Genomic DNA, 22500 nt, shown 5'->3' with positions numbered 1-22500 from the left:
ACCTGAAAATAGCCCGTCTTCCTGGATTCATTGTCTCCGGAGCTGGCCAACTGGGAAGCCCTTGAAAGTGGGCCAGCCATGTTGGCTCTGGACTTTCCAAACTTCCCTAGAGCTGCTGGGTGGAATTCTGTGCACTGTCATGTGGTTTCAGGGTCAGGATCCATATTTGCTCAGGAGAGGAGCCAGCAGAGCTGGATTGGACTAGATGGTATAGAAAGGGCTCCAGACAGGGCCTTGGAGGACATTCATGGCCACCTGGAGCGGCCAGGAGTTGCTACACTCTGAGCATGCCCCTCCCTGCTACCCAGGGGATGTCGCGAGTCCTGGAGCCTGCCAGTGATACCCTTTATGTCTTTATTGACCGGGACTGGCACACAGTGAGAATTCAGCCTGTGTGTTGAATGACTGCTAGACTCTCCATGACAAACTATCTCCTGACAGTTCTGAAAACTGAAGATGGAGAATTAGAAGCTTCTTTTGCTACAAGGGAACACACATCTATGGAGATGTGTGTGAACATGTTGCAGAGTCGTCCATGCACTCATTCAAGGACACAGTTAACCCCACTCCAGACTATGGTCCCTCTTCCCCCTAAAATTAAATATTCTTGTCTTTTTATTCCTCTCTCTTGCAAGATGGACCACAGCCCCTCTCCTCTGCCAAGGAAGTCATTCTATCACTGAAGACCCTCCATGACACACACCAGATGTCTGGTGGTGGGTGGCCCAGCAAGCAGCAGATTCAATTGCGACTGAATGCACTTGCTCTGCAGTTGAGCTCTGGCCCTCCAGGTCCCCCAGAGGCAGTTACTTGGGCTCCCAGTCCTGGCTGAGGTCAAACATACCTCTGGACCATCTAGCTGGCCAATACACTTTAATACTGGGATGCAAAAAGGATACATGGGGCTGGAGAGATTGCTCAGTGATTAAGAGCCCTGGCACTGCTTGCAAAGGTCCTGGATTTGGTTCCCAACACTCACACAACAGCTAACAACTATCAGTGACTCTAGTTCCAGGGGATCCAACACCCGCTTCTGCCTTCCACAGCCATTGCACCCACAAGTGAACTTACATACATGCAGGCAAAACACTTATGCACACAAAAGAGAAGTAAATCCTAAAAATTAAAAATCAAAGAGGAGAGATGTACAGACCCATTCTAGGAGCAGGAAATGAACTTGGACTCTTTGGGGGGAAGCATATATGGAAACAGAAGGAATCCAGGTGTGGGCTTACTGCCTTTCTAAGCTACGCTCCCTGCATGCTCTAATGTGGAGGAGATCCTGCCCTCTGACCCACCTGGAACAGTCTGGTGTCTGCTGTTCTGCACAGGCTGTGGAGGGGGCAGAGGAGACTATTAAAGACAATTACACAGACTAGCTTTTGAGTGTTTGTGTTTAACAAACAGCTTTGAGTTCTAATTTTCTGCAAAACACATACTGCAGGTACAATTTGTACTCATTACTGTATATTGGGAAAGTTATTAAAAACACTCAAACTTGGTTGCGATTTCCTATGGCATCATCCTTGGATTTTAATTGGTTTTTATCTAGTTCTATAAAAGATCTCTTTAAGGCCAATCAAAGTCTCTGCCTGGGCTATCTTGCCAGCCAAAAGACAGGGGAACCCGTTATCTGGTACAAGCCTACTGCCACCCAAGCATGAATGGTCTTCTTGCTGCACTGAGCGATCCAGCAGGGGATCATGTGTCCTTATGATGGACACAGTCACCAAATGACAAAATAACAGTGGTTCGTCACATAAGGGTTAAATCTTAATCTCTGAGGTTTGCAAAGCTGCTACTCACAGTCTCCTTAAAATTTAATATACCTCGTTAATGCTTCCTTGCAAACACTGAAGGATTTTTATGATTATAATCATGTGTTACAGCACCTAGTACTGTTTCTAAGCAGCATACTAATCAGCTTAATGAGATATTACTGCACTTTTTGTTGACTAAAGCAAAATCCCTTTTATTGTTCTAAAGCCTGTCCTTTACTTTATTTTTTTCCCAAAACATTATCATGTTTTATTATGTACGAGTAAATATCATGCCATTGGTTCTTTTTGGGGGGGGGAGGGGGCAAATCATAAAATGATCTCTTTCATCTCAGACTTGTGAGTACACCAAATAAACAGTAAAGAAAGTGCCCAGTGAGTCTGTTTGGTCTTGTGGTCAAAGCCACTCTGCTTGAAGGCAAACTTTGAAATGAACCAACAGGTAGAGAGAGGCGTTATGCAGACAGAAAGGAGAGTTGAGAACAGAACGGAGGAGCCTTGATTTGTTATTAGGTGTTGAAAATGGTAAAATATTAATAATTTAAGTGTGAATGAATAATTGCAGTCTGTAAATAGAAAATACAAGGAAGACGATCCATTCCCCAAACAAATTGGAGGACAATGCCATATTGCATAATTGGCATTTAATAATTCATCTTTTTATTATTGTTTTTGACTATAATTCCTGAGCATTATTATGTGTAGGTAAGTCATGAAATGCAAACACCCCCACCCCGGCGCTCCAGCTGATGCTGTTGCTTCTTTTGCACCGCAGTACCTGATACAGTTCTGTACTGTCCGTTTATTTCTAGGGATGGAAGAAGCGAGTCTGTGCCTTGGAGTGTCCTCGGCGGCGCCGGAAGCTGAGCCTCACCTTAGCAGCCCTGTCCTCAACGGCCAGTATGCCATGAGCCAGAAGTTGCACCAGATCACTTCCCAGCTCAGCCATGCCTTCCCTGAGCTGCATCCGCGGCCCAACCCCGAGGAGAAGCCTCCCGGGGCCCTGGAGGAGAAGGCCCACGTGCCCATGAGCGGCCAGCCTATGGGCAGCCAAATGGCGTTACTTGCCAACCAGCTGGGCCGTGACGTGGACACCAGCCTCAATGGGCGCGTGGATCTGCAACAGTTCCTCAATGGGCAGAACCTGGGCATCATGTCTCAGATGAGTGACATTGAGGACGATGCCCGCAAGAACCGGAAGTACCCGTGCCCGCTGTGTGGCAAGCGCTTCCGGTTCAACAGCATCCTCTCCCTGCACATGCGCACTCACACCGGCGAGAAGCCATTTAAGTGCCCCTACTGCGACCACCGGGCGGCGCAAAAGGGAAACCTCAAGATCCACCTGCGGACCCACAAGCTGGGCAACCTGGGGAAGGGGCGCGGGCGGGTGCGTGAGGAGAACCGTCTGCTGCACGAGCTGGAGGAGAGGGCCATCCTGCGGGACAAGCAGATGAAGGGCAGCCTGCTGCAGCCGCGGCCGGATCTCAAGCCCTTGGCGCATACCCAGCAGGCCCCGCTGGCCACCTGCAACTTGGCCTTGCCCCCCAACCACAGCGTGCCCGACGTGGCCCACCCGGCGCCCTCACCCAAGCCGGCCAGCCTGCAGGAGGATCCGGTGGCCCCCGCAGCAGGCTTCCGATGCACCTTCTGCAAGGGAAAGTTCAAAAAGCGCGAGGAACTGGACCGCCACATCCGCATCTTGCACAAGCCCTACAAGTGCACCTTGTGCGACTTCGCGGCTTCACAGGAGGAGGAGCTCATCGGCCACGTGGAGAAGGCGCACATCACCGCGGAGTCAGCCCAAGGCCAGGGCCCCAATGGTGGTGGGGAGCAGTCGGCCAATGAGTTCCGCTGCGAGGTGTGCGGCCAGGTGTTCAGCCAGGCCTGGTTCCTGAAGGGCCACATGCGTAAACACAAGGATTCCTTCGAACACTGCTGCCAGATCTGTGGCCGGCGCTTCAAAGAGCCCTGGTTCCTCAAGAACCACATGAAGGTCCACCTCAACAAGCTCTCGGTGAAGAACAAATCCCCCAGTGAGCCCGAAGTGCCGGTGCCCATGGGCGGCCTGTCCCAGGAGGCTCATGCCAACCTGTACTCCAGGTACCTCTCCTGCCTGCAGAGCGGCTTCATGCCCCCGGACAAAGCCAGTTTGAGCGAGCCCAGCCAGCTCTATGGCAAGGGGGAGCTGCCGGCCAAGGAGAAGGAGGCTCTAGGGAAGTTGCTGTCGCCTATTTCTAGCATGGCTCATGGTGTCCCCGAGGGCGACAAGCACTCCATCCTGGGCTGTCTCAACCTCGTTCCACCGCTGAAATCCAGCTGCATCGAGCGGTTGCAGGCAGCTGCCAAAGCTGCAGAAATGGACCCTGTGAACAGCTATCAGGCCTGGCAGCTCATGGCCAGGGGAATGGCCATGGAACACAGCTTCTTAGCTAAAGACCGTCAGCTCCCGCGCAACCACGAAGACACTTTGGCAAACGCCGGAGTTCTGTTTGATAAGGAGAAGCGAGAGTATGTGTTAGTGGGAGCAGATGGCTCCAAGCAGAAAATGCCTGCTGATTTGGTTCATAGCACTAAAGTGGGCAATCAGAGAGACCTGCCAAATAAGCTCGACCCTCTCGAAGGCAGTCGGGAGTTTTTGTCACATGGGCTCAACCAGACACTGGGATATAATCCACAGGGTCCTGGGAACATGAAGGAGAAGCCCACCGAGTGCCCGGACTGTGGCCGGGTGTTCCGCACCTACCACCAGGTGGTTGTGCATTCTCGTGTCCACAAACGAGACAGAAAGGGTGATGAGGACGCACTGCACGTGGGCCTGGAGGAGAGGCGTGGCTCCGGCAGCGACCAGGAATCCCAGTCGGTGAGCCGCTCCACCACGCCCGGCTCCTCCAACATCACTGAGGAGAGCGGAGCCGGAGGTGGCCTCTCGCAGACAGGGAGCGCCCAAGAGGACAGTCCGCACCCGTCTTCGCCTTCTTCTTCAGGTAGGTTGGTATTGTACATCAGCCTAGGGCCCTTATTCAGTTCTGAGGTCAGAGTGGCTGGACCATGTAAAGTGGCAGGCTGGATGCTGGGCTGTGTCTGTTGCCTTCAAGATGCCCTCTCCAGGAATGGGCTGTCATTTCAACCCTGAACCCTGGCTACCAGCAAAGGTTGGGCCTCCCAGCTGAGCCCCCCCCCCCCATTTTTTCATCCCATGCATTGCTCCGTCCCATTTATAGCCTGACCCTGTTTACCATCACTTTGTCTCTAGAACTCAGGAGCCGGAATACACAGATGACTAACATTTGGCTCCAGATACAGATGTGAACTTGGAAGGTCACCATTCGCCACCCCTTCAGTATACTCCCACAGGTCTCTCATTTGGTGCTTCCCTCCCAGTCTTCCTCCCCAAACCAAACCTATGTCTATAACCCTTCTGAAATTCCAGCCTGGCTCACCTGTCCTGAGAACCAACCACAGCACTTTCCTCTGATGGTTTAGCCAAGCAGAGAGGTTTGAATCCCAGATGCGCTCAGCATGTCTTCAACTGTACTGTGTTGCATGGGCAATGCAGCTTTGGGGTCTAAAATAGCAGAGCAGAAAAATCTGTCATCAAAATGTCTGTGAAATGCTGAAGCGTCCTGGCCCTGTTTGAGGGAAGAAAGAGAAAAAACACTAGCCTAAGATGGCTAAATTAAAATCACTACCCACCAGCAGGTAAGAGGCTGCCTTCATCCATATTTCCAAAGTCCCTTTACTAATGGATAGTAAATTGAAAGTTATATCTGCAGCCCTTTATAAAGAAAGCACCTCGCTAATACTGTAATCATTCTGCCGCCTAACAGAGGAAATCATGCCATAACAAATACCCTGTTACTAATGGCAACATTGATTTCTGCAATCAGCCATTAAGTCTGGAAAATGAAAGACAGTTTGAGCCACCTCGAGGCACTGCGTTGCCCACTGTTAAAGATGTGGCAGCATACTGCTGAGGGTCATTTTTTAAAAGTTTCTCTCTCTCTCTCTCTCTCTCTCTCTCTCTCTCTCTCTCTCTCTCTCTCTTTCCCCTCCCTCCACATACAGACTTTGCACATCTTTAATAATCTTTTATCTTCAGTCTCTCTCTCTCTCTCTCTCTCTCTCCCTCCCCCCTCCCCCTCTCCCTCTCCCTCTCTCCTCTCCATCACAGGCAGTCACTGCTGCAGTTAAGTACATGCTAGCACAGTTTGGTTGCTTTTCCTTTGCTTCAGCCTCTCCTTCTTCTAGGACAAAATTAGTATTAAAATAAAGTGTGTGTGTGTGTGTGTGTGTGTGTGTGTTCTGGCTTATTACAAACCAGTAAAGAATTGTTAAGACACATAAATCTGGGCTGCACATTCCAGGGATTCTGATTGCACTTAATGCTGCTGCTTAAATACCCATGAAACACACTGTCTACTCCTGGAGTCCTGGACTTGCTGGCGATTTATTACTGATGAGACGCTTTGGAAGAGTCTAACAAGGGTGTGAGAACCACGGGAGGATGAGGTCACGCTGCATGGAGTGGCTCACATGCTAGGGAAGTCATGCAGTGGTCCTTCCTGCCAGTGGGAGCTCTGTCAAGATGGGTCCCCATGCGGTGGGGTGGCGAGTGCCAGGCCTTTCTCTGCTGTCACCAGGGACTCTTTCCAACCTCCTGGGAAAGGGATCTCTTCTGGGAATGTTCTCTCTGCTGTTCTTGGATTGGGGACCTTCCAGGAACAGAGACCAGGAAGCAGACTGGCTCCCCTAAGTTTTTGGAGTGACATGGTGTTCATACTGATAGATTCCATTCCCTCTCCCAGACCTGCTAAAATGGGGAGGTCTTAGAATATTCTGACACCAAATGTTCAGCCCCATGAGTGACGTGTGTACCGTGTTTTTGTGTTTTTATCACCTTCTGGCCAAGTGATAGCCTTGTGCTATTCCCATCTCTGTTGCTTCCCTCTCTCTCAGAATACTCTGTTGGAAAAACACACACACCAAAAAAAAAAAAAAAAAAAAAAAAAACAAAAGCCAAAAAACCCATTTTGCTTAAGAGAAGCAACCAAGCTCCTGACTCAAAAGAGAATTATACTTGAGTTGTGCTATCTTCCCACTTACGTTTCCCTTACTGAAGGGTTTTACAATTGTGAATACCGATTCTTTCTTTCATTTCGGGTTGACTTCTTTGTTTTCTTCATATTCAAATTAGACCCTTTCATAATTTTCTGACTAAGTAGCGAAATTGGTGGCGTACCCACTCTGCGGCCCAAATCAGATGCGTGTCCAGGCCTTTTGCTAGGATTTAGGATTCTTAACCAAATCTGGTTAGTTTTCCCTCTTCTTTCTAACAAGTGTGACTTGTATAAAGTGTGATTAAAATAAGCATTTAAATAAAACTCTTGAAACAATAGGTATTTTTTATTATTACCTGTCAGAGAGAAACCTGTAAGGTGAAGGGGAGAAAAAAAAATTAAGCCCTTAAGTAAAGAAAGAAGCGCTTATTAAGCCTTCTATTAAGAAATAACCGCAAAACACGGTTTTACAAATTTCTCAGACTGCATAACAATGTTGCAAAACTTCATTTGCATCGCTTGATTCTTTTTTTTGTTGAAAACTGGGTCAGTAGGGCCTGAGAAACTATTTTTTCAGATCTTAACCAATGAATTCTTCTTTATAAATCGCTGCTCTTAACATGATAGTAGTTCTGAATTCATCATAAAAAACCTTTTTACCAGAGCCTCTTAGAATGGATCTCGAGAAGAAGGCTTACAATGAGTGGCAGAGACGTCCTTTGTTATCTGATGTAATTCTTTGCAAAGGAGGATTGGGAACGGAGTGGCTGTTTAAAAATGTCTTGCTCAGACCGAGACGAAGAAGGGGTCAAGTTTGCAATCAAACAGTTATTGCCGAGATGGGCGACTGTCACTGGCTAGGCTAATGTGGGATGCAGCTGTTTGTTATGTGAGCAAAAGAATGCCTGAATCAGAGAACATGTGAAAATGATTCCAGTGAACCAGAAAATGTGTTTGTTCTTTGCCTCTCCAAACTGCTGAGAACCAGGCTTAAGATCAACTGTGCGACTAGGACCTTTGACAAATTGAGAGGTCATATTTTCTAACAGAAAATGGACAGAACCAACCACACAGATCACATCCCCATCTTTCCCCTTTGTTGTCGTTGTTTGTTTGTTTGACTCACTCATAATTTCACACCATAGTACGTGTCATCTTTGCCTCCGTGTGCGACGCAAAGAGAAACTATTTGGAAAGCCAGCAGCTTATAAATTTTACTCTTTTATGACATTTAGAGAGCAGGGCGGCTGTTTTGATGCCTCCTCTTTTCTGGCAAAGGCTCTGATGACATTAGTTGCTGCATCTTTTCCCCTAAAACCTCCTCTCAGATCGGGCTTAGATCCTGGCTTTTGCTCTGAGTCAGAAAACAACTTAAAGTTCTGTTTCTTCGGATTTTGCTTTGGAAATTACGCTTAGAATAATTAAAACTTAATGTACTAAGAAACGATACTGTTCATTATATCCAACAGGGCAGTTACCTTCCGAATTCCCCATCATTTTGGAGTGGGGATAATTGAAGTGTTGATGGTGGGAAGGGGGTAATTGAATGCATTGACCCCTCTGTTCATTAAATAAAGTCGGCAAAGTTGCATGATCAATGGAAGCCAGGGAGAGATGCAAAGATGGAAATATCGTTAACCCCTACTTATTCTGGTATAATATTTTGAGATGGACGAGGATTATTTGATCAGCTGGGCTAAAAGCCTCAGGGGTCGGTCTTTTGTTGCTGGAGTGCATTCCTAAGATGCTGGGTCTCCATCCTGCCTAGGCCCATTGACCGCTGCATCAAAAGCCTTTATCCAGACTCCCCTGCAATACATTGGGTGTATAGCGATATGATAGATTTTCTTTCTTTTCTACCTCTTTTTTCTCTTGTGATTCACCATCCCCACCCCCATCCATGATAACCATTGCCTGCTCCACACATACAAATCCAAGCACCCCAAAAGGTGATGATTTAAAAAAAAAGAAAAAGAAAAAATTTAAGTCTGAGGATTAAGATCTCTTTTTTTTTCTTTTTCTTTTTTTTCTTTTTTTTTTTTTTGCTTGTGCATTCCAATTGTTCTTAAAATATTTGGCAATGTCAATTAGTAACTGAGCAGAGTTAGCTGATGAACACAATTTTCCAGTAGACTGAGCACCCTATTGTTGCCGAGTGAACAGCAGATTTCTAAGGTCATTATCATTCGCTGGTTGCTTGGCCCAGCTGCTTCCTGCTGCAAAAGCCAAACTTTATACTGGAGCTCGGGGATGGCTGCAGCAACAGGGGGCTGGGAGGGGGAGAGCAGGGCTGGCTGCAGAGCTGAAGACAGTCATTATCAGCAGAGGAAAGAGAAAGCAAAAGTTTCCAGGCCATTCCAGGAAAACTGCAGTATCAGGCTCCTGCCCCTGCCCTCTCCTCCTTACTACCACCTTCTACCTCCAGGAGGGGAATTAAAAGATGGAAGGGACCCCCCCCCCAACTGTGTCGTCCAGGATTCAGGGCACAGTGGCAGCTAATCTCTTTGTAGAGCAGAACTTTGGGAAACAATCCTTCCGTTTATAAATTCCTTAAAAATATTTAACCCGGGGCTGGAGAGATGGCTCAGTGGTTAAGAGCATTGGCTATTCTTCCAGAGGACCTGGGTTCGATTCCCAACACCCACATGGCGACTAACAACCATCTGTAACCCCAGTCCCAGGGGATCCAAGGCTCTCTTCTGACCTCTGAGGGCATTGAATGACACAGTCGTACTCACACACATGCAGGCAATACACATAAAATAAAAAAGTAAAATATTTTTCGAAATGTTTAACCCAGTCGAGAGCATGGGAGCAGTTCTCTCATAGACAAGACACTTGCGTTTTCATTATAAAAAGTCATTTTTGGATGCCCTTAGCAACTTGAAATTAGTAAACTCAGAGCTGTTGAGCAGGAAGCATTGTTTTATTTTCCAAAGGGATCTTTGAGCAAATAGCGGTTTGAAATTTCTTGTAAAATGAAATTTCACACTAGAGGCTCTTTCTTACCCTGACTTACTTTTTCCCCCTGTACCCCGACTCCTGGCCTCCTTTTCCTTTCCTTCCCACCTCCTGATTTGGGAGGAAAAGCTGCACCTTTTTTTTTTTTTTTAAAGCTTAGCTTTTAAAGCCCAACACCATATGCGGCCCTTCCTTCCCTGCTGTGGGAGGCTGTGCATGCGGCCACTGTGTTTGTGGAGATTTACGGAGGCCCAGATTGTGTGTGCGAAAGCAGTGCCCAGGCAGATGCTGGCCAAGGTCCTTTCCCCCAAGCTGAGGATGAGGTGGGAATGTCAGAGGGGCCAAGGGTCAGAGGCCCAGGTGACCTCCCTTGGTTCCCTTAGCCCTACCTACCATGTGGTCCTGGGATGGTCCATTTACTTGGGGGCAACTTGCTGTGTTAGACAGTCACTGTCAGATGCTGGTTACTTTGGGGCCCTTACTTCATCTTCCTCTTCCCCTGGGAGCCGGACACCTCCCCCTAGCTCCTTTTAATAAACTTCTTACCCCTGTGGTAAACTTTCATTGTTTTGTGTCTAGAAACAACTGTTTTCAAACACACGGTGACTCTTGGGGCTTCTGCTGCCTCCCTTGCCCCCTGTGCACGTGACTACAAATCCTGCTTCCTTTGGGGCTGAATGCCCTTACCATCTCAGTAAAGAAGAAATGACCCCAGCTCTGACAGTCTTCACATTGGAAGTGTGGCAGTGGAGACATGCGATATAAAGTTCTGGAAACTCTTCCACCCCCTCTACAGACCTGTGTTCATGGACACCGTGTGGGATATGAGGGATTAGATTCCAGGAGTGCACTTGCTCAAAGCCCTATCTGTGCTCATTTGATGGGCTCAGTTTCTCCATCTGCAGAGTGGGCACCATGTGGTCAGGTGTACTGGTCTTTCTCTCCTGGTGTGCTTTATGGGTGCTGTGTTCCAGCCCACAGAGTTCTGAGATGCCTACAGTGCTCCATGATGCTTACCAGCTGGAGGAGTGAAAGAGTTCTTTTAAATCTAAATGTAATGACAATAAGCAAAACACGGATTAGTGAAAGACAGGCTACAGTGAAGTAAAGAATTAAAAAGTGTTTAAAACAGAGCACAAGGCATGGTTCCCATTAGCTTGAATGGGAGGTTCTGATTCTGGACGTCCTGGTTGCCACCTGCTTGCTGGAATTAGCAGTTTACTTTATAAATAGCAACACTATGGCCCTCTTCCTGGTGGTCTAGCCAGAATCAGGTACCATGAGTCCAGTGGCTGTCTTTCCTTCACATACTCTTCAGGACACTTAGAAAATTCTACCCATCAGATTGGTTTTTGTGTTGTGGTAACTATGCTGAGGGGTATCTGTTTGAGGGGTTGCTTGGGGTCCTGCCCACCCCAACCTCTTCCTCACCAGGTAGCTGATCCTTCATTGATCTGTAAGCTCCATGCCTTCCTTATAAGAAGCAAGCTTTTTGGAAGGAAAGGCTAGACAGTGCCTTGGTTTACCTCTTAGAGGCCCCAGGTTCCGGTAGGTAGCCCTGTCCTCTAGGAAGGCTGGGACAGGCCAAGTTCCAAATCTTCTGTTTCATTGGTCAAGATTCCTCTGGATTTCAGGTCCCATTTGGGATACTTCGGGGTCTGGAGATGGGGAACATGGAATCCACTGAGGACAACCCAGCTTTTTTGCTCCTACTTTATAGGGAGCCATTGGGAGGCATTTGGCTGTGTGGTTGGAGAGTGAGCTGTTTTAACTGTGGAGCTGTGTGGGAGCACTGAGGTTGAGGGTGAGAGACACCTGCAAAGGTGGGTGAGTGGATCTCTGTACTAGTCAGGTTCTCTTTTTAAAAAATTTTTTTTAATTATTTTATATGGATGCCTGCATGTATGTAAGTGCACCTGTGTTATGCAGTGCCCACAGAGGCCAGAAGAGGGCATCAGATCCCCTGGAACTGGAGTTACAGGTGGTTGTTAGCTGTCATATGGGCGCTATGAACCAAACCTGGGTCTTCTGCAAAAGCAGCCAGTGCTCTTAACACTGAGCCAGCTCTCCAGACCCCGACCAGGAGATGTCTTGATGACATCTTTTGCCATCTGTGAACCTGGAGTTTTCAGGTTACCCTTCCAGACCCTTATCTCCCTTGTCAGCCTCTGACAGGCATCTTTGTGCCCTCATTGGAGACCCAGGCATGCCCTGGAAGGAAATGGGCTGGGCATGACTTGAGAAGACACAGGAGAGCTTTCCAAGAGGAATGGAGGGTGGAGGGTGGGCAGGCAGGTGGTGAGAGGACTCTGATCTCCCCAGGAATGAGCATGCCTGCATCTGAGAGGAGCTGAGGGTCCCCCTTGCCTTCTCCTGGCAGGACAGGATGATGGCAACATTTACTTAAGCTGTGGAGTCTGGCACGACCACAGGCGCCATCTGGAATGCCCTTCTCAGAAAGCCACAGACCCTCCCTAAAGGAACTCAGGGGGGCAGGACTTGGGCAGAGCATTGGGATTTTTGTGTGGGGAGGGGGCCATGCTCTGGACATCAAAGCACCTGAGCAGGCTGAGGCTTCTCTAAGAGCTGAATAGTTAAAGTGCAGGCTTCCCCCCGAACTCCTCTGGTTCGTTCTAAAGGCAGAACCAGCTTCGGTTGATTTTGTCAAGAGGGTATTTGCTGTCCTGGCTGCCTCTCCAGCTATTTATTTGGTGTTGCATGTTTCTTCCCGCCTTTCCCTTCATCCTTGTGGTGGTGTGAACCAGTGTCAACCCTTCTAGCTAGGGATAGACACGGCCTTGGAATAACAGGACTCATAAACATAATGGAAGAAATGAATGTTGTGCCTCTACATGTCCTGCGGAGACAGGATCTAGAACTGAGTGGCTTGGCTCATGGTAAATAAGGCCAAACTAAGTAGCGAACAGATGACCCCCCCCTTCCCTGATTGGCATCTTCCAAAGAGAGGACAGCAGTGTCTTAAAACAATGCATGCCTGAACAGCTTCTGCAGCTCCTTGAGGCCACACAAGAGCTGTGCTGAAAGGAGGCCAGGGTCTGGGTATGGTTCAGTTTGCTCCTGTTTGCTTTTTCCCTACCAAGAGCAAGTAAGGGCTTAGCTTCTTGTGGGACCTGTCTCTCTCTGTCTCTTGGTTACTGTGAGCCTTGAGGCTCTTGTGTGACGTGTGACATGTGTCCGAGACAAGTGATAGACACAGCACAGGTTGATTCATTGGCTGAGCTTCCCACCGAAACACATGAGGGGTCCGGCCCTCTCTCAGGGGTGCCCAGCCAGAGTGCTCACTCTGGAGCCTGCGTGAGGAAATGGGTTTGGGGTGGACTTGGCTTTAAACTGTTGACACCTGCTTCCAAGTAAGGTTCCTTCTTCAGTCTCCTTGTGAGACAGTGCACATGCCCCGGAACCTGTGTTTTACTCTGCGTCTCCATTCTAGGACATTTCCCAGAGTGATGGATTCTTTCCCTCATGGAGGGACTGTGTCCTGGAATTTTGACTGGCACTCCGCTGGTTTCTTTCATCTTGCCTGGACTCAGGTCCAAAGCCATCTGATCCATGAGGAAACAGGTCCCCACCATGGAGTTCTTGTCAGTAAAGCAGTAGGCAGACGCTCTTAGCTCAGTGGGCCTTAGTGTGTGCTTTTCAGATACCCTCTGCTGTCCTCAGTCATCCAAAGAGGCATTTGGAACATTTCCAGTGTGCTTCTGTTGGGTTCAACATCAAGAGTGGGCAGTGACTGTCCATTTTGAAGAACAAGTCAGATACATCCTTCTCATTGGTAACATACATTGGTAAATATATTTGTTTATATATTGTTATATATTAATCAGTATTATTTATATATTAAGTAGGTATTTTATTATATTTTGTTTTTTAGGAATTTTCCCTAAAAATGGAAGTGATCCAGCAGTTTAGCTGTGCTGTGACATCATAATCCCAGTCTAGGGAGGAGCGTTGGCAGAACTTGTGTCACTCCCGGCTGGGTCTGAGCCCTCAGAGATGGTCTTGTTCAGGAACCTTCAGAATCTTTCTAAGGAGGACATTCTGAGTTTCTAAGCAGGACATTCTGAGAAAAGCTGTTGTTGAGTGCCCTTTTTTTTTTTTCTTAGTATAAAATAATTCTTACTCACTTGGATATTTTGAAGATATAGGTAAATAGAAACAATTTTAGCTAGGTGTGGTGACTCATGCCTGTGATCCTAACACTTAGGGGGCTGAGGTAGGAGGATCTCAAACTTGACACCAGCCTGTTAGTGAACTCAAGGCAAGCCTGAGCTGTGCACAGAACCAGATACTGTCTCAAAACACAAAAGCAAACAAACTAATTTTAAATAGATATGCCTACCACTGCCTGGCTTACCACTGAGATATTAATTACTCATCCCTTTCCATCCTTTTTTATACACCTGAAGATGTGGGTAGTGAAGGGCCACACCAACACACACGTCTCTGTAAGTTCTTCCTAAGGTATATGTCAGTATTTTAATTTTTTAATATTATACACACACAAGAGACAGCAACATTTTCCAGCTGAGAACCAGATAGTATATTAAACTCTGCAGGGTATGCAGTGTCTGTGGTAAGACTCAGTTGTGCCTTAAAAGATAGGGCATGATGATGTTCCAATAAAACTTTATTAATAAAGTAGACAGTAGGCTGGATGTGGCTTATAGGCCTTTGCTTGCAGGCTCTGTCTTATTGTAATAACTGTCTTTTTGTTTTTTTTCTATTGTTTTGAGACAGAGTCTTGCTGTGCTGTCCAGGGTAGCCTCAAACTCAAGATCCTCCTGCTTCAGCCTCCTGAGTACTGGAATTAGATTTGCGCACTACCAAGCCCAAAGTGGTTTTTGTACACTTTTTATTTCTTTAGAGTATCACTTAGAGACTCAGAGAAGTAAAGAAAAACTGTATCTATAACACAATTTAGCTGACCTCTGTCCACTGAGCATAGGACTTGTTTTTGATTTCTCACTCTGAGGAACAACACTGCTTGAACACTTTTTGCACGTCTGTATCCTGATGGCTCTGATCACATGTGTGCAATTATTTCCTTAGGTGAAAATACCTAGTAGTGAGTCTGTGGTCCCAGCAGGCAGCCCCAAGGCTGCAGATATGCTTGACCCAGCAGTATTCTAAGGCTCCGGCTGGAGATGCTTTCTGTACTTCTGTACTAGAATATTTGCCAGAAAAAAATCTTCCTATGACCATCTCCCTGAAGTAAGGTCCTTCCCTGTCACCAGGTCCTCTGTGACTCATTTGTTCATTCGTGGTACACTCGCCTGTTTGCTCAATCATTAATTCATTTATTTACTCGTTGAAGGATGAAATGCTTATTAAGTAGGTTCTGAATGCTGAGCAATACGCATCGAGGATGGATGCAAAGGTGAGGCTAGAGAGCGCGTCTCAGGCCCCAGAAGCGCACACACAGTCTGGGTCTGACAAGGTACATGGAATGAGGCAAACACCCGGGAGACTTTTTTTTACCCTGGGGCCTGTTGGAGCCCCTTGATGTCAAGTTTGTCCCCTCAGAACCTGAAGCAGTTAAGGAACCTTATCCGTCATCTAAATGTCTATTTCATTAGCCCAGGCTGGTCTGGAACTCCTGATCTTCCTGCCTCAGCCTCTGTGTGCTGGGATTACAGGCCTGCACTACCACACCGGGCTCCAAGTGACTCTCAGCAGAGAGGAGTGACACTTTCCCACCATAGAATCTGACCATTCTTGGTGATCCCAGGCACCAGCAGACACATATTAATTTCTTCTTGCCTCACTGTCATAAAATACCCAGCAGAAGCAACTTAAGGGAGGAGTGTTTCCTTTTGAGGCAGGGTTCAGGGAATACAGTCCACCACAGCTAGTAAGGTGTGGTGACTCAAGCCACTTGTCCCGTGGCTAAAGGAGCTCGCTGTGGTGGCTTCTCACTTGGTAACAACCAGCAAGTAGAAGATCCCTGGTCAGAAACAGGGGCTGAACTACAATCTTCAAGGCCCTTCTCTAGTGACCCATGTCACCAACTAGGCTCTGCTTCCTAAGGTTTCCCAGTAGCTGGGGACCAACTGCATACATGCGTGTGTGTGTGTGTGTGTGTGTGTGTGTGTGTGTGTGTGTGTGTGTGATTTCACAATCAAATCGTAACACATAGACTTGTCCTTGCCCCTACGAGTTCCTGATGACTGGCCGTGGTCCTTTCTTCTGGGCCATGAAGTACAGTGCAAATCAATTTTGTCACATTTATAAGGAGGAATTGGAGGAGTTGGAGAAGAGCCTGGTTTCTGAGGAAGGCCCTTGGAAGACAGGGGAGTGCAGAGCAGGATGGTGCGCAGGTCCAGGAGGAGCTGGGTGGCTTGGCAGGGCTGTCTCATTCCATAAGCTTGCTGTAGCGACAGCAGCACAGAGAGGCAGGTGTGTCCACTCTTAGGAGGGAGGACAAGCTCCAGAATCCACTTCTCAGTCTCTGTTCACTCTGCTGATTTGGTCACTGATTCATGAGCTGGGGACAGCATCTGTTTGACTGTGCAGCTAGGTGCGTGCCTCTCAATGGGATCCTGAGCAGAGCCCTGAAGGGTTGAGGGACTCCATACTGGGAAGTATGCTTGCTTACTCAGGTTTGGTCAGTCTGTTTGACCCATACTGTCCTTATCTGACTTAGAAACTGTGTGCAGCTGCTCCTCAGGGTCTCCGATGAGTCCTGGGCCAGACTTTATGCCATACGCAGACCCTCCCCAGCAGTGCACCAGCAGAGGACACGGCTGTGGATGCCACAGTCCTTCTGGAGTGATGGGGCAGGAATTACATGTGGGTTTGTAGGAGACCTGTGCACTTAGCATCCCTCAGTGCCCCTTGCCTTATAGAAAGATGAAATAAAACATCACAGGCCTGGTTTTGAAACCAGTGATAAAGCACTTTTCTAACATTTAAGAAATAGCTCAGGGGTCTAGAAAGATGGATCAGTGTTTAAGAACACTGGTTAGAACCAAGGTTCTGTTCCCAGCACCCACATGGTAGCTACAACTGTTTGTGACTCCAGTTCCAGGGGAACAGATACCCTCTTCTGGCCTCAGCTGGCATTGCATGCTTGTGGGGCACATGCATACAGGTAAAACACTCATACACACAAAATAAAGTAAAATAAAATAATTAAAAATAAAAAAATTTTTAAAATATTTGAACATGAACATGTTTAAAATAAAAGAAAGAAAAGAAACAACTCGTGATGGCCTGATGGCCCAGTGGGTAAAGTCACTTGCCACCAAACCTGAAATTTCCAGAACCCACATGGTGGAGGGAGAGCACTGACTCCAGCAACTTGTTGGCCATTGTCTTCCACATATACACTTCTCCATGCAAATAAATAAATAAATAAAAATCCGTACATATTTTAAAATGTGTTAGAAGAAGGAGGAAGAGGAGGCAGAGGAGAAGCAGGAGGAGGAAGATGGGGAATGGGAGGGGGAGGAGGGGGCATGGGAGGAGGAGGACGAGAAAGAGGAGAAACAGGAAGAGGAGGAAGATTGGGACTGGGAGGAGGAGGAGGAGGAGTAGCAGGAGCAGGAGGAGCAGCAGCAGGAGGAGGAATTTAAAGCAGGAAACACTTCATACACTTCCCTTTGGGGCTCGGCCCAATGTCCACCTCTGGCTCTGAAGACCTTGATGTTCTACTTGGGCGGCTCACGTCTAGTCTCTGTGTTTTAGATCTTTTTAAAAATCTTACCGCTGGAATTGGACTGAGGAGTGGAGGAGACTCTGAGACCCGTTCTAGCATTTACATTCTCCTCCTTTCCTATATTCCCCTCTTCCCCTCTTCTCCTTTGAATATAAATGTTCTCACAGGGTCCTGTATTGGGAAGGTAGTTGCCAACTGATGGGTTCTTGGCAGTGATTGGATCCTGATGGCTTTCATCAATCCCTTGATGGATTCATAATCCAGTGGCATTTGGGGGAAGTGTTTCGAGAATTCCTTCCCTGGGGAGGCATAAACATCTTCCATCTTATAAGGTCCCTATGACAAGTCAAAGTATGAGTCCACCAAAGTCCACCCTAGGGACTAGTGAGTTTATTGGGCTTTACTCACAGAGCCCGAGTGAGGAGTTACTGGAAGGAGTAACCCAAAGCAGCCACAGTGGAAAGTCTTCACCCAGCATGCATAGCAGCCACATAGATACATGGGACCACTCTTCAATCAGCCTACCCACTGCCTATAATACTCTAATACCTCTGGAGACCCCAGACCAGGTGCATTTCGGGCAGAGTTGCATAAAAATGGCTGGAAAGAGAGGCTGGAATCACTGAGGGTCCAGTGAATCTGTACATCCCTTCTGTGAGGAAATGTTACCAGTCCACAGACCTGATTGTTGGTGGTCACTTACAAGCAGACACATCTGATCAGATGAAGATGGCAGCTGTTTTGCTCTGAGGACCACATTCTACAACAGGAGGTGCCAAACATAGCTGGTATGCCTGGTTGCAGGACAACACTAGAGGCTTGTCCTTGGGGCCATCTCTTGCCTGGTCCCCTTCTTGTATGTCCTTTTCCTTTTTGCTTCCTGACTGCCATGAAGTGAGCCTCTCTCCTCTACCACATCCTCCCACTTTGGTGAAACTTTGAGCTAAAAGAAGCCTTTCCCCTCTTAAGTTATTTATGTCAGGTACTTTGTCACAGTGAAGAAAATCTGATGAATACACTTTCCAAATGTTGCCATGGTCTGATTGTAACTCTGCAGGGGTCCAGCTGGTTCCTTGACTCAGTAGAGACCATGGTTTCCAAAGCCTTGGAATTTTGTATAGTTCTTACTTATTTTTAAAATTTGATAATTACTTATCTGTTTATTGGCACAAAGAGAAGTTGAGACCGGGCCTTGTTATATAACTCCTAGTCTTTCTGCTTGAGGCTGAGTGCTAGTATGGCAGCTCTGTGCCAACATACCTGGCTTCTCACCAATTGTTATGTCCAAGTCCCATCAAGTCATCTATGACTGGTGGGCAGGAGGGCTGAGGAGATCCCTTGTGTTTCTACTCCCACTGGGGGTCTTTCTGTCTCCTAGGCTCCCTACTGCCCTGGAGGCAGAGCTCTGTGACTGGCAAAGCCTCTGGGCCGAGCCCTGCCATCACTGTTTCAGGATATTGTTGCATTCTGGGACTGTCTCCCTGAACCTCATGAATTACATGACCCAGCAGTGGCTTCTTAGCAATGGTGACAGACCAAGCACGAGCAAGCATTCCAATGATGGAATCTGTGATTGGGGTAAAATGGACACATGTCCAGCTGATAGGTTGTTAGGGCTTACATTCAGCAGTGAGGACAGGCCTCAACTCATTTAATCTCAGCAGATCTAGTTGACATCTGCCTGTGGCCAAGGTACAAAGGTAGTTCTTATGGCACCCTTCCCTGGAAGGGTTTCCTGGGTAGGAGTTTCCTTCCCTAGTGTGGAGTTGATACAAGATGATTTGGCCCTTGTCTACTGTCCCCATATATTATGTCCCCATGAAGAACCTTGATTCAAACCAGCGTTAACCATAACTATCACCACAGAGCCTCAGCAGTTGATGTAACCAGAGGAAATTGGTCTGACTTGAGATGGAGTTAGCAGCTCCAAAAGGTGCTGTCTTCCTCTCCTAGTAGCAGACAGGCTGCTGCAGCCCCAACTTTGTATGCACATACCACCCAACAGAAGAACACTCATTTCTGGAAGCCTAATAACACCTTGCATGTTATTATGTCTTATGTTAGTTCTGTGTCCATTTCTGACACGGTCACCATTGTGGAGGACAGGGTGTACCACTTGGCAGGTATCCAGCAGAGCTCTGTTACTGTGGTTCAGAGAGAAGAAGTATGACTCTGTATGACACCACAGTGTGTGAGGTGTGATGGCAGCCAGAGCCTCCAACAGCAGATGCACTTATTTCACTGTTGAAGTCCACCAGAGACATGCCCCAGTGTCCCCAAGCAAGGAAGCTAAGTCTGTGACTGCTGGAACATTCTGTCCCCCTCCCCTAGCTTTAAAAGTCAGGCTGTGTGCTTGGGAGAGTTGGTTCTTTGCTCTATGCACACATCTGTTTCTGCCTCCTTGTTCCTTTTAGGTAATTCCAGGTCTCATCCTAGGCTGGACATGACAGTGGGTATCACCAAGAGCTACCAACTTTCTTCCCAAGTGGCCACCCTGTGCATAACACTGTCTGGGCTACACTGGTAGAAGGAAGGGTAGGGATGGTGAGGCTCTACTCCCGTGGAGATGAGGGTCTGACTTGGGGAATGTCCACAGATCAGTAATTGTTAGCAGGCTGGATTGCAGTGTGTGGCAGGCAGTAGTCCTCCCAAGCACAGGAGGGCCCTGATGGCTTTTCTTCGATCTCTCCACTTTCGCTGTCTCCTCTCCACATGGAAACACAGTGCCTGGTCCCAAGCACACATCTGCCTTAGGTGAAAGGTCAGACGGGATGACACTGCAGGCTCATCTTGAATGACATATGTCCCTGGAGCTGGGTGGAGGTGAGCCCTGGCTTCTGAGGAAGCTTTTCCTCACACTGGGTTCTGAATCCAGGTTGCCAGGCAATGTCTCACAGAAGGTCCTACTGAATATCTCAGCCCCCACCTCCCCAGTGTCCAGTCTAGTGCAGGAGGAGATGTCTTACGTAAACTTAGGCATCCGGAGATTGAACTGCATTGCGAAGCTAGGGAGTCGCAGGGCCCGCGTCTGCCTGGCCTCTTTTGTTGCAATACCATCATGCTAAGAGAGAGGTAAATTCAGCAGAAGCTGGGACCTAGCTGGCCAGCCCATCTCCAGCTCCCACCTGGGAAACCCCTACTCCTAGTAAAGCAGGCTGTAGAGAGATTGCTGCTTTCCTCTCCGCCTGGCTCCACAGGATCACCTGTCCTAAAAATGAAGTAAAGAAAAAAGAGAAAAGTTACTGGCCCTGGCTCTGCTCAGTCCAGGCTGACTTTGAGCCACTCAAACTCCACACTTAGACTTGAAGAGACACTCCCAAACCCCTAATTCCTGCTCAAGGTCTTATGATGGCTCCACCTAGGGAAGAGGAAAGAGTACTAGGTCTTCCAGGGCTACAGAAGCAGGAGCCAGGGGAGACCTGGCTGTATACCTGTGTGAGCCCAAGCCTCATTTCTTAGTGTCCTTTAGAGCTGGGGTCTCTGGTTGGTGTCCTTTACATACTCTCTGTGGCAGTGTGTGGCAGGGAGTCAGAGACAGGGCCTCTGCAGAGGATGCTGCTCATACCAGCTGCCTCTGGAAATGAGCTCTCTGTTCCTCCTCTCCTTTCAGAAGAAGGCCCCCCATGGGTGGATAGATGGGAAGAGAAAGAAGGAAGCTCTAATCCCCTTTTCGGGTCAGCCCCATGCTCTGAGGTGTAAATGAGGAGGGCAGACTCATCTGGGAATGATTCCAGAGGAGGGGCTCCAGAGCCTTTGTTGCAGAGCCTCCTGGCATTGCTGGCTGAACCATGCAGCCACTTCACACTGGCCACGCTAGGCTGGCAAAAGCTGGACTGTCCCTCCACTCCAGGTTCTCTCAAGGAGCACTCAGGGCCAGGCCCAGGACTCCTCTGTGGAGGAAGGGGAGAATTTGCTCTGGTGGGTGGGGAGAGATGGTTGGCAAATTTCTTGCTTCCAATTGTGTGTCTGTGCAAATGCTGTGTGTGTGTTTGGATATCAAGATTTTGGGGTGAGTGTATGTACATCTTACCGTATTGTTGTGTAAGAGTGAAACCACGGAGGACAAGTCACGGCCTTTGGGTTGCAACAGCAAGAGGTTTATTCAGGACACAGGTACCTGTGGGCACAGAGTCTCCTCGGAGGACTTGCGCACCCCAGGTTGAGTTCAGGGGGTTTTTATAAGGCAGAAGCAGGGTACAGAAGCAGAAACGCGGTTATTGGTTAATTTCAAACACACATAGTAATTTTACCAGTAATTTCAAAGGTATGCAGGGGTATGGGGTAAGGTCCGGGGCTGAGGGGAAATAGGATTGCTAAATGGGAGGTGACCTCAGAAGCACAGACGTTTTCTAAAGATTTCCTGGTATCGGGCCCCCAGGGTGGTCAGGAGTTCTGTCTTGCTTTATGGCTTCATCTGTGAGGCTTGACCGACGCCTGCCTGTCCTGCAGCCTTTTGATAAGGCTGGTTCTGGTTTTTGTTAAGTTTTAACAAGTGGGCTGTGGGCCCCTGAGCACTCATGGTGCCTAGTTTCTTTTTAGTTTCTCATCAGGAAGTGGTACAAGGAAAGCCTTCATAGGGACTCACTTAAAACTGGCTCCTCAGAGTTTGGTCACACAAACAGGTTTCATAACCTTAAAGAAAGCACACTCTTTTATCAATTGTCAGTAGTTCCTCAGCCAGTGCTGGGGTTTCTTGCCCACCTCCTCCATCCATGCTGAAATTGATCTAGCTCAAAATACCAGGAAATTTGGATAGAAGTTCCTAATCTATGGCCTGGAGAGATGGCTCAGTGGTTAAGAGCACTAATTGCTCTAGCAAAGGACATGGGTTTGATGCCCAGGACCCACATGGCAGCTAACAACCATCTGTAACTCCAGTTCCAGGAGATCCGACGCCCTTTCTGATCTTCCCTGACGTTGCATGACATGGGTACACTCACATATATGCACATAATACACTCATACACATAAAATAAAAATAATAAAGAAAATATTTTAAAAAGAAATTCCTAATCTGATTTGAAAA

At 47.8% G+C, this 22500-nt stretch overlaps 1 protein-coding gene across 6 annotated transcripts in view; it reads left to right on the top strand.

Annotated features, from left to right (window-relative positions):
• Positions 1-22500, top strand: part of Znf536 (zinc finger protein 536) — a 487581-nt gene that overhangs the window by 209102 nt on the left and 255979 nt on the right. For all 6 annotated transcript variants that reach the window (XM_017800248.1, XM_017800249.1, XM_017800247.1 and 3 more), the window contains one exon: positions 2591-4762. In XM_017800248.1, coding sequence (XP_017655737.1) covers positions 2593-4762 — 2170 coding nt within the window. In that variant the 5' untranslated portion in view covers positions 2591-2592. The remainder of the gene's footprint in view (positions 1-2590; positions 4763-22500) is intronic.

This window comes from Nannospalax galili, unplaced genomic scaffold (assembly GCF_000622305.1).
Source record: "Nannospalax galili isolate Female #2095 unplaced genomic scaffold, S.galili_v1.0 scaffold1231, whole genome shotgun sequence".
Taxonomy (NCBI): Eukaryota; Metazoa; Chordata; class Mammalia; order Rodentia; family Spalacidae; genus Nannospalax; species Nannospalax galili.
The sequence above is the reverse complement of the archived record's forward strand: the minus strand, read 5'-3'. Positions and strand labels throughout refer to the sequence as shown.